This window comes from Pinus tabuliformis, chromosome 7 (genome assembly GCF_031772625.1).
Source record: "Pinus tabuliformis cultivar Carrire ecotype Pingquan chromosome 7, CPIR1, whole genome shotgun sequence".
NCBI lineage: Eukaryota > Viridiplantae > Streptophyta > Pinopsida > Pinales > Pinaceae > Pinus > Pinus tabuliformis.
Genome location: NC_142293.1, coordinates 1,185,008,022 through 1,185,024,929, shown reverse-complemented (window position 1 = coordinate 1,185,024,929; position 16,908 = coordinate 1,185,008,022). Strand labels below are relative to the sequence as shown.

Here is a 16,908-nt window from a genome sequence, read left to right as displayed (position 1 = left end):
ATGTGACCCAGGGCTGCCCCTTCTCATCCCCTACTTCATTCACCTATTTGTCACATGCCACCACCTTTTGAAGGATGTACCTTGAACATATTATCCCCTTTAGAAGTAAAAACCACCTAATAGGATTCTTGGTTAACCCCATTTGGAGTTTAGGAGACATTGGCACATCCCGAAGCCCATTATGGAAGGGCAGGCCATTATGAAGTCCCCACTTGTGGTCCATGATTGGTAAGCTCATTTACTCGATTTCTCTAATGACTTGTTGTACTGGAAGGCTAGGGGACACATTGGATCTTATGCAGGATTGCAGATGGTCTCCATCTTGGGTTTGTGAAGCGATCAAAGTTCCTTCTAAAAATTAATTACTCCAGAAAACTTGGAATATAAAGATATCCATGAGGATACAAATATTATATATTAAATGTGTGAATAAGAATAAGAATGATTTGCGATGAGAACGAGAGGCTTGCTTATATATCAAGCAAGTGTCTTTTCATGAAGAGTCATGTCTCATTTAGACATGCCTCTTCAACCTAATTACTAGTTAACTAATCATTATTTACGATTATTATTGTTTACATTATTTTACATTATTTATATATATTTTATTCGTTACATTGCCTCCTTCCTCAAAAAGATTTGTCCTCAAAGCTTGTCGATGAAAAAGGCTTGATCTCTTTTTTGGCTTCGAAAGTCTTTCTGTCTCGGAATAGTCATCCTTGTCGATACAAGTTGATATGATCTTCTTAGTGACAAACAAAATTGTCGCACTGAGAAGGGATCAGACCATCCCAGATTAATCTTCTATATAGTATTCTGATCACTGGAATTTTGTAACGACTTGTTAGCATAAGACTGGATTGAGGTTACATCACTATTATCTGGAACATCAATTTGTTGTTTCTGGTCTGAATGGTACTGATACGTAGCATGGTTGATTGGTCTACTCTCGTGATTTAGATGTCGATATGGAGTTTTTATATTTTCTTCTGGTGAAGATGTTGTTGAATTGGTTATGGAACATTCACTTGGGATGTCCATTGTCTGAACTGCAACATCTAAGTGTGTCGTTTCTTCAACTGACTTGTCTTCTTGAGTTGTCATATTCACTGGATCGGTATTCGTTCCCTTATTTTCAACTTGGACTGCTACGACTAGAGATTCTGATGCTTCTTCTTGAGTGAATTGTTCCAACTTATCTTTTAATGCTTTCTTATCATCCTTAAGCTTCTTAATTTGAGTGAGTAGACTTTGATTATGGTTTTTCAGTCGTAAAAGTTCTTTGATTTCTGATTTATCAACCTTATTTTCAGTGTTTTGAATTTTAAGATTTTCATCTTTTAGATCTTTGATTTGTTCTAATAAATTTTTATTAAGGTTCTTTAAACGCAAAGTTTCCTCTTCTTGTTCTGATAAGTGCTTCTTGAGTTCTTTCTTTGTGACCTTAGTCTTCTTCACTTGCGCAAGTAATCTTTCGACGTGGTCCTTGAGACGAGAATTTTCTTCGTCCTTTTCCATTATTTCTTTGTGATGCATATCCACAAATTCAGCATATTGTCGCTTAAGTATTGTGATTTCTTGTTTTACCTCTCTTTGGAATTGTTTTTGTTCATTACTTAGAAATTCCATTTTTTCACTTTTTTTATCTTCCCCCTTTTTTTATTGATTTAATAATCCTTTTAAGTATATATAAAATTTATATTAAATTAATATATATACTATATATCTCACCTCTTTTGACTTGAATGTGGCACTTCCCGACTTTTGAATTTGGACTTTGTATATTAATTTTTTATTTTTTTTAATATTATAAATTTTTATGATGTCACCACACTTAATAAATATAAAGGTCACGTCTTTTCATATGACAAAGTCACGATGTTCACCAAACTTTTTAAGTAAAAAGTAAAACTTACCAGTCACGTAAAGAGATTTTGTATTCCTTTTGTTTTTTTCTTTTACTTTTAAAATACCTTGGGTTGTTTCTAAAACCACGGGCTTCTCCATGTAAAAAGTTTTAAATATCACTTGGTATGAGATTTGTATCCCTTTTGTTTTTTCTTTTACTTTGAAAATACCATGGGCAATTACCATGGGTTGTTTCTAAAACCACAAGCTTCTACCAGGTGATTTTAAATCTTTTTCTTTTTTTTATATAATTTGATTTTTTTATGTTCTTTTATTTTATTTTATTTTACTTTTTCTTCTTCTTTTTTTAATTTATTTACCTATATTTATTCTTTTTGGTTAATTTTTTTTATGGCCAAAAGTCAACTAGCGAATTGGAGACCCTCCAACTAGCGAATTTTCTTTTAATTTTAATTTTAATGGCCAAAGGCCTAGAAAAACAGAAAAAATGAGAAACTCCCAAATTCTTAACAAAATGCTTCAATTGTACGACAACACGGTTGACGAATTTCAATAGCCAAGGACCAGGATCGGAGAACGAGCTCTGTGCACCGGTTAAGCAACCTAGAGGACCGAACTGCTCTAATACCAAATGAAGTGAACAAAGTTCCTTCTAAAAATTGAATACTCCAGAAAACTTGGAATATAAAGATATCCATGAGGATACAAATATTATATATTAAGTGTGTGAATAAGAATAAGAATGATTTACAATGAGAACGAGAGGCTTGCTTATATATCAAGCGTCTCTTCATGAAGAGTCATGTCTCATTTAGACATGCCTCTTCAACCTAGTTACTAGTTAACTAATCATTATTTACGATTATTATTGTTTACATTATTTTACATTATTTATATATATTTAATTCGTTACAGTTTGGTCTCCTTATACAGGTTCCTAATCCTCTAGAGGGCTACATTAGCACATGTAGGGTGTGCGTTGAGAGCCATGGACCTCCACAACAGTAAACAACACTCCATGGATCCCCGAGGATGGTCAGAGATGCTCAAGATACTCCCATTGGACGAGGAAGATGCACCTGGTTCACCTTTGCCCAGCGGGCCCCACAGATGTACCATGCACTTAGCAGCTGACCCAGGACTTGTAAGATGATGTGGCATCCCCTACACCATCATTAGAGCCCTTGCAGACGATCTACACAATTCTTTGACCCATTTGGAGACCCATGAGGTTATTATTGTGCCCCCACACCCATTAGGAGCACCACAAGTTTATTGTTTGGAGAACAAGGGGCCAACCCCTTGTCCATCACTTTTGAGGGTCCTACTCTTCATTATGGCACCCATGGACCTCATTAGGTCTCTTAGAGGGCCCTACAACCTACATAGATTATTATTTGACCTATTGAGAGGCTTATTCTTTCATTTATAAGTTAGTTTGGTGAGTTTGTCACCAAAAGTTAGACTATCAGAATATTAATTTATTTTTAGGGCTTATGTAGGCCAAGGAGGCTAATTGGAGTGCATAAACACAAGTGAGATGAGTTCATTATCTCATCATCACTTTGGATTGGATCTCTTCTCTCTCTTGAGAATTTCACACTTTTTCTTAGTGGATGAATTGGAGCTTTATGGATGAATTTTGATGTGTGGATTTGGTCTATCTTATCTTGGAGCTTCTCTCTTGTCAAATTGTGGATGGTTGGATATATTCTATTACATGTAAGTACATGCTTTTAATGTTATTCTTGTTTTACTTTGTCATATATATATTGGACTGGGATTTTTGTTATTCTTTGGCTAATTGTTGCATGCATTTACTGCTTTAAATTGTGGAATTTGTCTCTATTATAGCATTTCTCAAAGTATGGGCCATGTAATGTGAACGAAATCTCCTACGGATAATTCTATTAATGAATTGATCTTGATAAGCCATCGCCTTTTTCACATTGAAGTATAAAAACTGCAAGATTGCTTCTCTTTGACCTAGAAGGCTAGCGAAGTAGTCTTGAGGCCTCCTTGACCAAGAACCAAAGGTCCTCACTCATATTCATCATAGACTCCATTCTCCCAAGATTAAGGCATTGATCTACCAAAAGGTGGTCACCTTAAACCAATTTCTTTCACCTTTCCTAGGTCTAGCCAAGTTGGGTCACCTAGGGCATCATTTTCCCGATGAACTAGCCCTCCAAAAAGTTTGATCTCCTAGCCCCTCCTGTGCTAGTGTTTCCTCAAGAGCTCCTCCAAATTTGAGACCATTCCGACGGTGGAGTTGTGAGAAAATCCAAGCCCTAGCCCCGAGATCAAACTTTGCCCTAGCATCCCCAAGGCTAGTACCTTATTGGATCAATTCAACACCTTTAGGTGAAAAATTTTTCTTTGATCCTTTTCCCCCACCTTGTCTAGGGTAAGAACATCATTGGTTGCCATACACTTTCCTCCTACTCTAGACTGGGTCCACTTGGTCCCGTGTGGTCCCATTCCTTTGAAAAGACAATTCTTCAAGAACCATCAGGGATACCAATTACAATAAGGATTTTAGGGATTGGGAAACTCTTTCACAAATCATATCCGCTGAACCTAACCCTCAAATTCCTGTCCTAGAAGCCATTGTACCTTTCTTATAAAGCAAGCAAGCTCCATCTTTCAACCTCTTCTGGCAAGGAATCATTTGGATCACAACACATCCATTCATTGATTTATATTTCATTAGTGACTCTATAATATATCGGGTCTCCTCCCATCAGTGAAAGTCCGTAAATAGAAGGGAGTCTTAGCTGAGGTGACAAAGGGCTAAGTCTCCATTTGTTGCCCTTGGTCTATCATTTGCCCTTTAGGGATCCCCTTTAGGTCCCCTACTAGTTTGAGCAGTAACAGTACCTAGATCCCTATAAGATGTTGGAACTTGGGTTGGTACCTTGCCAATAGCCTAAATGGCACCTAGATCCTTGAAAGATGTTGGGTTGGTACCTTGGCAGTAGGCTAGATGGTATCTAGATCCCTGGAATAGTATATGTTGGTTATGATGTTGATGCTTGAGAATGGCTTATCAATCCAACTCTTCATATGAGAATATTTCAATTTGAGAAGTATCCTTGTACCGGTTATGGAATTATGAATACCTCCCTAGTTAAGAGGGAGTGTTAGAAAATGTAACTAGGTTCGGTTTTCATAATTATCATTATACTTATGTCATTATAAATTTTATGTAAATTGAAAAAGAAGAAAAAGTAATATTTATTTCAAGCATGTGTTTCATCCTCGAGTCAATCGGTCATCTAGGTCAAGCATGTTCTTCATGCTTCTAGGGTTTGTCAAAGTCAAAAGAATATTTGTCATGAGTCAAAGAGTCAATTCCCATTTGGACTTTGAAAAGAAAAAGGAAAAAGAACTTTTAAAAGTTGTAATTTGGGTCAAAAATCCTTCAAGATGCCAAGTCGGCACTACTTGTCATGTCGACCCTACCCAAAGGACATGTCTATTCGATCCCCTTTGAACAGTATAAATAGAAGGTGAGTTGAGCTCATTTGTACACAATTTTTGGATGATTTGGTCTGAAATTTCACAGAAAAGACAAGAGAAGGAGGGTCAAATTCTATGAGAAGGAAGTTTGAAAGAATAATAAGTTCTGCCTTGAAAATTATTTCTATTACTACATATGTTGTTGGTCTCTTGTTGTTGAAGGATTTGTTGAACAAAAGGAGGGTTTGACTTGGCATCTAGAGGTTGAAGCTTTCCTGTGGTCATGGGTCTTGGATATCTCACTTTAATCTGATTCTATAAGAAAAGAATCTTTTGGGTTTTCCCCTTGGAAGGGGTTTTGCCCTGGCTTGGAGCCTATATCTTGTGTTCTTTTGTTTTTATGTGATCTTCATGTTCTTGTATTATGGTAATTGCTTGATGAAAAAAGAAAAACACAATAATAATAATGCCAACAAATCTCACAAGTAATTATCATGAAGGAAAATCAACCTTAATCTACAATTTTCTTGATTTTCCAACACTGTTATCTAAGGGAGAAAATCTACAAGTATTTGTAGATTTTCTTGGGTTTTTCTTATATCCTAGGCTTGGTTAGGACTTGCATGTTCTTGGTTGAACAACTTGTCCAATCTTGCCATCATATGAGCAAGCTAAATTTGATGTTAATCTTTGTATTGCAAGGTTGCGCTTATTGTGGTGCGGGTTACCAAGAGTCTTGTCATTCGGGACGTTGTTGGCTAAACTAGCCACCTCCAAGCTAGCCAAGGAACTCATAGCTCAAGCTCACTAGGGACTACCTAAAGGATTCCAAAAAGATCAAGAGAGGACCTTCAAATAGCCCCAATATTATTCCTTCCTTCTATCGCTCAAAACAACATTCTTTTGGTTACTTTGTTCATGCTACACTTTGAATATCTAACTGTTTAAGCTTTTGATTTGACTGTTGTTAAAACAACAACCCATTTTGCTCAATAGAAACCAAGTTTACTTGGTTTTCTCTTAGGCAAAGTGGAGTAGGACTTGATTACTTCAAATTGAGTTTTAGGATCTAACACATGCTTATAGTTTGGGTTTGTTTTTCAAGCTGATTTACCACGTTCTAACTCACTTTTGTTGGCTGAATTTTTTTTGGGTGGTCCTAGTTTTTCAAGGATTGTTGATTGTTGTGCTCAACACTTGAAGCTCAAGGCACTCAAGAGAACACTTTGGGACAAGAAACATCAAACCATCGTTTGCTTCCTTGAAAACCCTTTAAAAAGGCCTTCCTTACACTAGATTCTCAAAGAAAAACATTGCCACTTTTGTGGTGGAGTTTTCCTTTTGGGTCTACCCAAAATATCTTTGTAACTATGTGTAATCGTTGTTAGTTTCCAATAACATCTTTTCTCTTTTTGAAAGAGGATTTGTTGTAATATTTGTTCTCCAAATCTTTCAATTTCTCTTCAAGAGAAATCATTTGCAACATCTATTTGGTAACCCTTTTTCTAAATTGTAACTATTTGGAACGAGGCATTTTAGTCCTTTTTTAAGGGACTCTTCTATAAGCCTTGTTACCGCTCAAACTAGCAAGGGTCCTAGCGAGGCACTTGCTAGGTCAAGAGCAACAATGAAGCTAAATCCCACTGTCACCACAGCTAAAGCTTCCTACTCTTTACAGACTTTCACTGATGGGAGGAGACCCGATATATAGAGAATCACTTATGAAGGATAGATTGACTAGGATGGATGTGAGGTGATCTCAATGACCCTTTCCTGGGAGAGACTCAAGAGTGGGACTTGCTTGCTTCTTAAGCAAGGTGCAAGGTTCTTTAGGATAGGGGAATAGGGATTTGAGGGATTGGCTTAGGGAATGTGACTTGCAATGGAGCTTCCTAAACCCTAAAATCCTAGTGGAACTCGGTTTCCCAAGTGGTTTTTGAAGAGTTGATTTTGATAAGATATGGGACCACACGGGACCAAGTGGACCTAGGTTAGGTCAAGAGGAGGGAGTTTAGGAACCAATGATAAGATTGACCTAAGCAAGGAAGAGAAGGGGATCAAAGAAAGGATCTTAACTTAGAGGTGTTAAAATGATCCCTATGAGGTACTAGCCTAGGGAAACCTAGAGCAACAATCGGTCTAAAGGCTAGGGCTTGGGATATCTCGCAATCCCACTGTCGGAATTCCTTCAAATTTGGAGGAGACCTAGGAAACATGCCAGCGCAGAAATTTCCAAGAGATCAAAGTTTTTCTATGGGTAGTTTGTCGGGAAAATGATGCCCTAGGATGCCCAATGTGGCTAGACCTAGAATAAAAAAAGAAAGGTGGAGAAAAATGGTTCTTAAAATGATCACCTTATGGTAAACAAATGCCTAATCCTTTGGGGAGATTAGAGTCAAGAAGAATAATGAGAATGGACTGCGTTTCTAGGTCAAGGAGGTTTCAAGGACTACTTTGCTTAGCATTAGGGCAAAGGAGAGCGACCTTAAAACTTTATACTTTGTTTTTGAAAGATGAGATGGCTTATTTCACACATCGGGACAAGTTTCACTCAAAAGCTATTTCAGAGCAATCAAAGATGAATTTTGAAAAACTGAGAGAGGTTTTTGTCCACAACATTCCAAAGAAGAAAAACCTCCTTCACTTTTTACACAGGTGTCATGGTTTTAGAGAAATGTCAAAAATACCGTTGCCTCAGGAGAATCGAATGCACCTTTGAAGTGACCTTGGGAAAATCAAGTTTTCTCCTAGCTTGGTTGGCCAAATGACTTTCTTGATGAGTCAAATGATAACTAGACACAAAGAGCTTTCCAATGAGCTATCATGAGCTCAATTTGGAGTTGAGGAAGGCATTCAAAAGTTGACTGCAACAGCACTCTGCCTTGAGGCAGCCTCATTTGGCACATTTTGACCAGTCTTGGGAGATTTGATTTTTGACAGGGCAAATGAACTCCAAATTGAAAAATTCCAGTTGTGTTGGAAAGTAGACTCAAAGACCTTTCCAACGAGCTATCCTGCGCCCAATTTCGACACCGGGAAGGCCTCCAAAAGCCTACTGCAAAATGCACTATTTAACTGAGTGCGCGCTACGCATCAGGGAGGGCGCGCTACGCGTCAGGGAGCCTTTCTCAGTGTTATTTTGCACGTGCGCTACGCGTCAGAGGGGCGCTACGCATTGGGCAAGGCGCGCTACGCGTTGGGTTTTTCGCCCAGAAACTTGCCAGCAAGCTATCAAATCCCCTCCTCTCCGTACAAATTTGCAGGTAGGCTCACATCCACCACTTGTGCTTGGCTTTTGAAAGATAAATGTAATGGGTTCATGAAAAGTTTGCCGTGGATATCCAAGTTTGAAGCACTCCTTTTGTCAATATAAAAAGTGATGTAGGGTTTGAAAACAGTGTGTTACCAAGGTTGTATTCTTCCTCGTTTCCCTTTGGCATATTTGGCACTTGAAGACAAAGACATCAAGCCTTCATTCCTCATTTTCAACAAATTTGACATACACTTGGCATAGACTTTCAATACCATGGAGGCAGGCACCAATACATCATATGACCAAGACAACGACTCTACAACAGAATTGCATGCACCGAAAGGGCACTAAAATGTCGAAAAGGGAGGATAGCCTCCAAATTTTGGCCGAAGCCTCTTTGACTGAGATTGGGGACCCCCAACCCAAATTTCAAAATATTTGGGAAAAATTTTGTCAATTTTGAAATTTTTATGTAAAAAACAGGTTTTTGCTCTCAACGCGTAGCGCGCCGCGCGCTACCCTTAAGTTGGGGAGGTTCATTTCACAAAAACTCAGCATTTTTTGATTTGTCATGACAAATTACACTTGCTCAGCCACTGCCAAGAAATTTCATGAAGATTTGAGCCCCCAAAAGGTCAAAAAACAAGCAAAAAATGACCTTCTGCCACTTTTTGGACACACAGGAAGCAGTCTTGGGAGATTGCATTTTTGGAGGGGCAAATGGCCACCAAATTGAGAAATTCCACTTGGGCTGGAGAGTAGACATCCAGACCTTTCCAACAAGCCCACTTGTGCCTCATTTGGATGCCGGGAAGTGCCCCAAAAGTGGGCTGAAAGGCGCGCTACGCGTTGAGAAATGGCGCACTACGCGTTGGGAAAATTTGCCAGTTTTGCACCTTCAGCTCAGGAATTCGCCCAGCTTTGACCAGTTTTGACTTGTGATGGGATTTTTCACCCTCCTTGATGTAATTGATGTAATTTTATGTTGACTTGACACTTTTTTACCTATTCTAGAAGATTCATTCATAAAATGGCAAAAAATTAATGAATGAATTGGTTTCCTAGCTTATAGAGGCAAGTTGTTTTGATTGCCTAGATTGTAGTGCTTTGTTTAGAATTGGTTGAAACAGCTCCTAGAATGATGAGCTCGACCCCTAGAGGCAAGGGAAGAGGTTGGCTTGCCTATATTATGTATTTTCTCAATCATTTTCAGAGGTTGGAGAGGTTGGACTCTTGAGGGATAAGCTTAGACTGTATTACTCTTTGTATCTCTGCAATTTTGGCAAAGGAAAGACCAAGGTTTTGCAGCACTATTTGGGATTCCTGTGGTGATTTGTGTTGATGGTGTGTTTCTCTCATGTACTTGTAAGTTTGTTATGTGTATCATTTTCCTACTCTTCTCTTCTGCAAATTAAGTAAATGAAGTGTTAAGGTAGAATTCATGGTTTCTATGCTCTGCCTTTAAGTTTGCTTAATATCAATGTTTTCATCTGTTTAAGGAGAACTCTTGATGGTTTCTTGCTCTCCTTGACTCCTCACCGGTCATATCTATCCATTCACTTATTTCAAAGGCATCAAGACAATCTCCTACCTTGCCCCAAAAAGACCTCTGCAAAAACTGTGTCTCATCCCCGCACCCAAAATTGTCGTGCTCAGTTTTCCAACAAAACCCTAAAAATTTAAAATCAAACTTTCCCTATCAGTTTACTAGCCTAAAATCAGTGTTCTTTATTGGTCATCTCCGCCCTTTGAAGACCTTTTGCCGAGATAGACCCGGAGAGAGCCCTCTCCTGTCCCCGTAGGGCTAGCTACGAGGCTAAGTGGTTTGATGTTGCCTTGGATTTTGTCTTCTTCAGCCTGAGGCAGATTCAAGCGCTAACAATGTCCGCAATTTTATTTTCCACATTAGAGGCAATTTTGGAAAGTGGGGACATTTCTGGTTTTAGGACTTAAGAGAAAAAGGGAAATTGCAGCTCTACTGGAATGTGGGGGCCACAAGAAAGAGAAATTTGACCTAAGGAAGGAACTTGCACTCTTGGAGGAGAGAGCAAAAAAAGGAAGTGCAAATTAGGAGAAAGAGAGAGAGTGGGGACCACAAGGGGAGAAGAGGCCAACAAATTATAAATAGAGCTAGAGGGCCTCACTTTTGGCATCTTTGGTCATTTTACAATTTCAACATTAGTTCTCTTGAGTTGCTTAACCAAGACAACCATGTTGTTCAACACAAGGAATTTCCGAGCGGGAATTCAACCTCTAACTTTGCTAAACTTTAAGTTTCACCCTAGGGGAGTAAGAAGGAGTCCATCTCAGGGCTTCTCTAGGAGCTACATTGCAGACTATTTCCAGCTAGAACATGCTTCTCTTAGGGCGCAGAAGGAAATTTGAAGGGGCTGAGAGAAGTTAGCAAATTGTGGAGTTTTGGATGGAGAATTTGCAGAGATTTATCTATAGGGAGGATGAGATTTTCCTTGATGATTTGCAAGGCCGAGAGTGTTGCATTTTGGAGGGCCGAATTTATCTATTTTAGGGCCTGCATAGGGGTTTTTAGACAGCTACTACGCAGACATTTTGACAGGGAGATTTGGGGAGTCCGGGCTAAGGAGAAATAAAAAGGTTTGGAGGACTGATTTGCAAGGGTTGGAGGAGATTTACCAGGAATTGATTTGGCCTCCTACAGTAGGATTCTTTCTATAGGGCGTTTTTCCTTCCAGTTGAGGCCACACGCACATCTTCGGGGTCACCGTGCCATGTTGGATTCAGCCCAAACCCTTTCTGGGTTTTTGTGGGTTTGGTGAGAGAAGCCAAGGATTAATTTTACAAAAAAAATTGAGCAATTCTGAGGGAATAATTCCTAGTTCCATTCAGTTGCCAGCAACAGAAATTGTTGGAGGGCGCAGTTTACCCCGGACAATTTCCACCACTTGGGTCCATGAGATATTTATGGGTTTTGATGGAGGTGGTGCGGAGAGCCTACATTTAATTGCAGAATTTTTGGAGTAGATTTGAAGGCCAAAATCTCAGTTCACCTACAGCAACAATGGCAATAATTTATTGAGTCAGTGCAGAGGTTTTTGGTAGAGACATCCAACACTTGGGCATCACAATTCCAACATGGGTTTTGCCTAGCTTGTTGTAGCAAGCCCAAGTTCCTCTGATCTCATTTATTGTACTCATATTTATAAAAATTAATACAATGACTCAAAGTTTTTTCCCATATTTTCGTGTTCATATGTGTATGGTTATGCATTTCTGAATTTAGTTGCTATAGCTAGTTCATTGCTTTTGTTATCTACCGTATTTTTCCATTTGGAATATTACAGTCTGGGATTTTTTGTGGTTGTGGGTCAATCGTGTTGGAAAATGTAACTAGGTTTGGTCCTCATTTAATGTATTTGAGTCATCTTGTAATGTACTAGTCAAAAGAATAAAGAAAAAGAATTTTTATTATTATTATTGTGACTTATTAAAGCATGGGTTTCATGCTTGGGTCACCATGTTTTAGGTCAAAGTCCCCATTGAGGACTTCTAGGATTTATTCTGCGTCAATAGAGTCATTGCACTTTTAAAAAGACCCTTCTTGGGCTTTTGAATCATGTAAATAGGTTAAGTATTGAGTCAAATATAATTTATGTATCCTCCACATCAAGTCGGCCTAAGAACATCAATTCGACCTCACATGAAGCCTATAAATACAAGCAAGTCAAATTCATTTGGAGTACTTTATCTCAAGCAAGTTCGATATCTCTAAGGAAGTCGGAGAAGTGCGAAGTGTGTCTAAGGAAGCCAAAAGAAGTGCGAGTTGGGTGGAGTCTAAGAAGAAAAAGAAAAACGAAATTTTGGGTGCTCTCTCTCTTTGTTTCGTGCCCTAGTTTGGGAGATCGTAGTCTCCCAAGTTTCGCTGATGCCGAAAACTGCCTGATGTCGGTAGCTGCTACATAGTCGAAGTTGCTGGAAGAGAGGTCGAAGATCTAGGAGGTTGACTTGGTGTGGAGAGAAGGTTTGGTCTTTGTCTAGGGTGATAGGTCTCAAAGAATACTATTGAAAGGAAGAGAATTTTGACTGGGTTTTCCCCTCGAGGGGGGTTTTGCCTTGGCATAGTGCCTATATCTGGCGTCCATTATTTTATGTGCTTTTGCTTTGGTAATTGCTTAATGAACTAAAAGAAAGAAGATATGAAAATTAATAAGAAGTCAAGAACATCACAAGTAATCATCAAGTATAAGAAAATCTTTCTACCTTTCTGATTTTCTAACAAATCCAAAGAACAACACCGAGCAACGGTTCCCTCTTGGAGGAGACATTGTGGCAGCATACCCTTCTTGAAGTCTGATTTTGAACAGCAAAAGACTACTTGAAAACAAAGGGGTTGTTGGACAACAGTAACCCACTTTGTGAACCGTTTCATAAGCAATTTGTGGCAGCGCATTAGGATGGCACTCGATCTAAGCACCAGACCCCTCTGTTAGTCCTAAGGCATCACATAGACAGTCGAAACAAAAGGTAAAGAGGCTAGTTCAGATTTAGGGTATTGGGATAGTAGGGTTTGGTTGATGTAAATGCCAATGTTGTGTAATTCAATTGTTTTGAGAGGACTATGGATCTAAACTACTTATGTATTGTTGAATTGGTTCATGGGAACAAACTATTGAATACATGATTATTCTATCTCGTTGCATTTTGATATTGTTTCTGATTGTCAAATTGAAGTATATTGTTGGAATACAAAACTTGTCAAGTGCTCGTTGCTAACTCTAAAGGCAATTTACCCTAAGGGATATTACACCCTTGTGGTTGAAATCCCACTAAACTGCAGGAGGAGTGTTGCTAAGGTGACAGTGGCAACCCTTCCTCATTGTTGCCATAAGCTCTGACCCCTCACATGGTGAAGCCTTTCACCAGAGTTGCTAGATTTTGGGGCAACAATCCCCATCACTAGATATTCCATACAAAACCCGTTGGTTTGACATTTACATTGGTTTCCATGCGGAACCAATCTTTTTTCGATTTGGAACCTTCAATTGGATAAGTACAACCCCAAAACCAACGTGGTTCTCATAATGTTCCATGTGAGATTGATTGGAAGCCTATAGGACTATGTATGGCCAAAATAGAGGCACAAACCATTGTCTGCAACTTGGAGGTGACTTTGGACCTCCAACCAAGCCTATATAACTTTGTTTGGGGCATCCTCGCGTGATAAAACATTTTTACTCATGGCATGCTACCACTGCCACAACCACTATTGTATCCTCTATGACTTGAATGATCTCAAAAAGGGTCTAAAATAGTTTGAAAGGGATGTAATAGAGACTAGTGAAAAAATGACCTACTCCACCTTGTAATGGAACAGATGGAAAGGGGGCTTAGAACACCAGTTAAAGGAAATTAGCAAGGTAAGGGACCAGTGCGCCATTGAAAAGGAAAAGCATATTCTCAGTCTAAGAGAATGGGACGTTAAGACTAGGGCCTTCATTGTTGTTCACCAAGGGAAGAAAGTCGAGAACCAAGATGCCTCCAGTATTGCATTGCTAAAATCTCTTGTAAGGTGAATAGCAATCCATCTCAAAGTTTCCCCTGCTCTTTTGGTGTCACCTATGCCCAGCAGTATGGAGACTTATGTGGACTCTACCCCAGGTAGCCTCTCTAGCTAAGTTGCATGAAGCACCAAAACGTTTCAAAGTTTCCAAAACGGGTACGTTTAGAAACATCACCCCCCAAAAACAGAAACGTCGACTCAAACATCATATATGCCTATATATATATATATATATATATATATATATATAATTATAATTATAATTATAATTATAAATAAGTGAATAATACACCATCTTGCAAGAAAAAAGGGAATAAGACCGATAGATGACAATTTACAAGGAAAACCAAGTCTATTTTAACACTCATAGATGATTACATGATGGTCGAGTTTCGGCCGAGTTTTGGAGTTTTGGGTACAGGTACGTCCCAAAATGTCAGGTTTCTAGAAGTTTCGTGCAACATAGCTCTCTAGTATCTCTGGGGACACTCCTTTTGTCCATCCTACACGTTGTTGGAGCCTCATCAGACTATTTGGACACCACTATAGCTGTAGAAAGGAACGGGACAAATAAGCAATACAAGTGGACCTGAACATTGATGCCTGCTCCAGGCTTAGTTAAATTTCTTGTTTTTAATTTTAGTTTATGGCATGTATAGTCGTTTTGTGCTTTTATTGGAATAGTATGTTATGCAGTAAACCTGCTCTTCTGCAGGTAGGTGTTTTTGGACAAATAGCTGCAATTATTTTTTGAATGGAACTTATGTAATAGAAGACCCAGAGGCAAGGCAGTTATGCCTGCCTTTGTAACTTCAGCTGCATGGTTTGGCCGCAACCCTTTTTAGTACAAATCATTAATCATTACTGTGAATAAAGAACGACGAAAGGAATCAAGAAGGTATACAAACGTAAATGCTAAGTAAATATATCCAAATTGAAGAATCACGTCCATGACGATGACATGCTCATGTTTCAGTTCATTTAAGATTTTGAAAGTCAGTATTTTCAGATTTTGGAAAAAATAAGTTCTGTACACATCATGCACTTTAAGTATTCACTTCACCAATTGCGAGACACTGAAACTTCACCAAGTGACTTGTTGGACTTGATAAAGCTGAGGCGTCCTGATAATTGAGCATTTAACGCTGATTGAGTAACTATGTTTTGAGGACTATGTTACCATAAAAACGTGTCACCCTAACTTTACCGTCCAGTTGAATAGTAAGGCTAACTAGAACCAAATAATATAGATGCCTTCCAAAAATTTCAAATGTGTTTTGCCTTGATTAAGCGATCTCTGCAAATGATCAGCCTAACCCTTAATAGTTTGTCACAAACGAATTGTGTAGAGAGAAAAAGTTAAGGAAATGCATCGTGGGTAACACCAATGTCAACTCAACTTGCCAATGAAGACTCGCGAAGCAAAATGGAGGCAAAATATGCGTTTAACCTGAAGTCTCAATTTTAGCATTCGAGAAGACTAAAACTAGAGTGTGGCATTAATATTTCGCGCGAAATGACTGAGGTGACAAAAAAAATTGGCAATTTATGTGCATATTTAGAGTAGCTTTTTGAAATACTACCTGCACTGAGAGTAAGATTCCAATTTCCAGTCTTCATTGTTAATAGCAATTGTCACCAATTTACATCCAGTGCACAAAAGGAAGCCACAGTGAACAGTATGAAAAGCAAGAAGAACGAAGAGATTGGTGAGTCAGTAGTAGATTACCTTGCCTTCGAGAGAGGAGAAATCCACTGCCGGAGGGCACGGGAGAAGGCGCCTGTAGAGCCCTGCAACCGCCATTCCTTCACTTCCACTGCAAATGAAAATCAATTCTATACACCGAGTCAAATGCGTTCCGAGAGTACCCCGGGTCCCTGTCTTCAGATCGAGGGTGCCCAAATTATAAGAGAATACGAACATACAAAAGCTGCACGCACCGCATATCGATAACATAAATGATAGGGATTGACGTCTTAAAGAGGGGAACAATTTTGACGATTTTATTTTAGTTTTCCCATGGACATTTTTGTCTTTTACGAATGGGCTTCCGCTTATTATGGTCATGGACGTGGATGTAAATGAAAGTTGATTAAGTTAACTCGGTAGTGATAGTCCTTTTTGACAAATTTGAAAATATTTTGATATAAATTTTAAGGTTTTATAAAAACTTCATGATAATTTGGGTTTTATGAAGGTTGGGATGATGTTTGAGAATTGTTTTTAATCTTAAAATTATATAAATGGTGAAGAATTTTATTAGAATTTTCAATGGTTTATTTTAATTTATAGATGAAATAGATTTTTTCACCGGAATCTCGTAAAACAATTTCAAGAAAATTGTGATTTTTTTTATTTAAAATGCATTTTTGAATGCATAAATGGATTCAGCACCATGAAAAACCCCTTTTACAGATTAAACAACTTAAACTCAAGTTTTTAAAAATCTATGTCGGTTTTTTGTTAAAATTAACTAGAAAAAGATTGTGAAGGGGAGAGCATAGAGAGCTTGGAAAACCCTAGCGGTAATTAGGGTTTCGCCCTAGTTGGTTGATCTATGTCTAGATCGAGTGATTTTTTTACATATTTTTGCGGCTTTTGGAACAATGGTGAATCTTGATGTCACTATGATGAAGACAGTCCCTATTGCTGACACGCCAGTTGGATCGGCTGGTTCATATTTTGCCTCTTATAGCTGCATTTTGAAGTTAGGCTCTGCTCTCCCAACAGTTCAAGAAATTCCTTCTCTTGATATGTATCTGGACAAAGAAGCATGTAGTAGTGAAA

The 16,908-nt window shown here is 38.6% G+C and overlaps 1 protein-coding gene across 2 annotated transcripts in view; it reads right to left on the bottom strand.

The window, feature by feature from the left end:
- The window catches only part of LOC149251682 (glutathione gamma-glutamylcysteinyltransferase 1-like), a 404,629-nt gene extending 388,509 nt beyond the window's left edge, over positions 1-16,120 (bottom strand). The window contains exon 1 of one of the 2 annotated variants that reach the window (XM_089459521.1): positions 15,850-16,120. In XM_089459521.1, the coding sequence (XP_089315647.1) occupies positions 15,850-16,077 (228 nt within the window). In that variant the 5' untranslated portion in view covers positions 16,078-16,120. The remainder of the gene's footprint in view (positions 1-15,849) is intronic. The other variant, XM_089459522.1, reaches the window with a different exon arrangement.
- Positions 16,121-16,908: the final 788 nt, after the last annotated feature.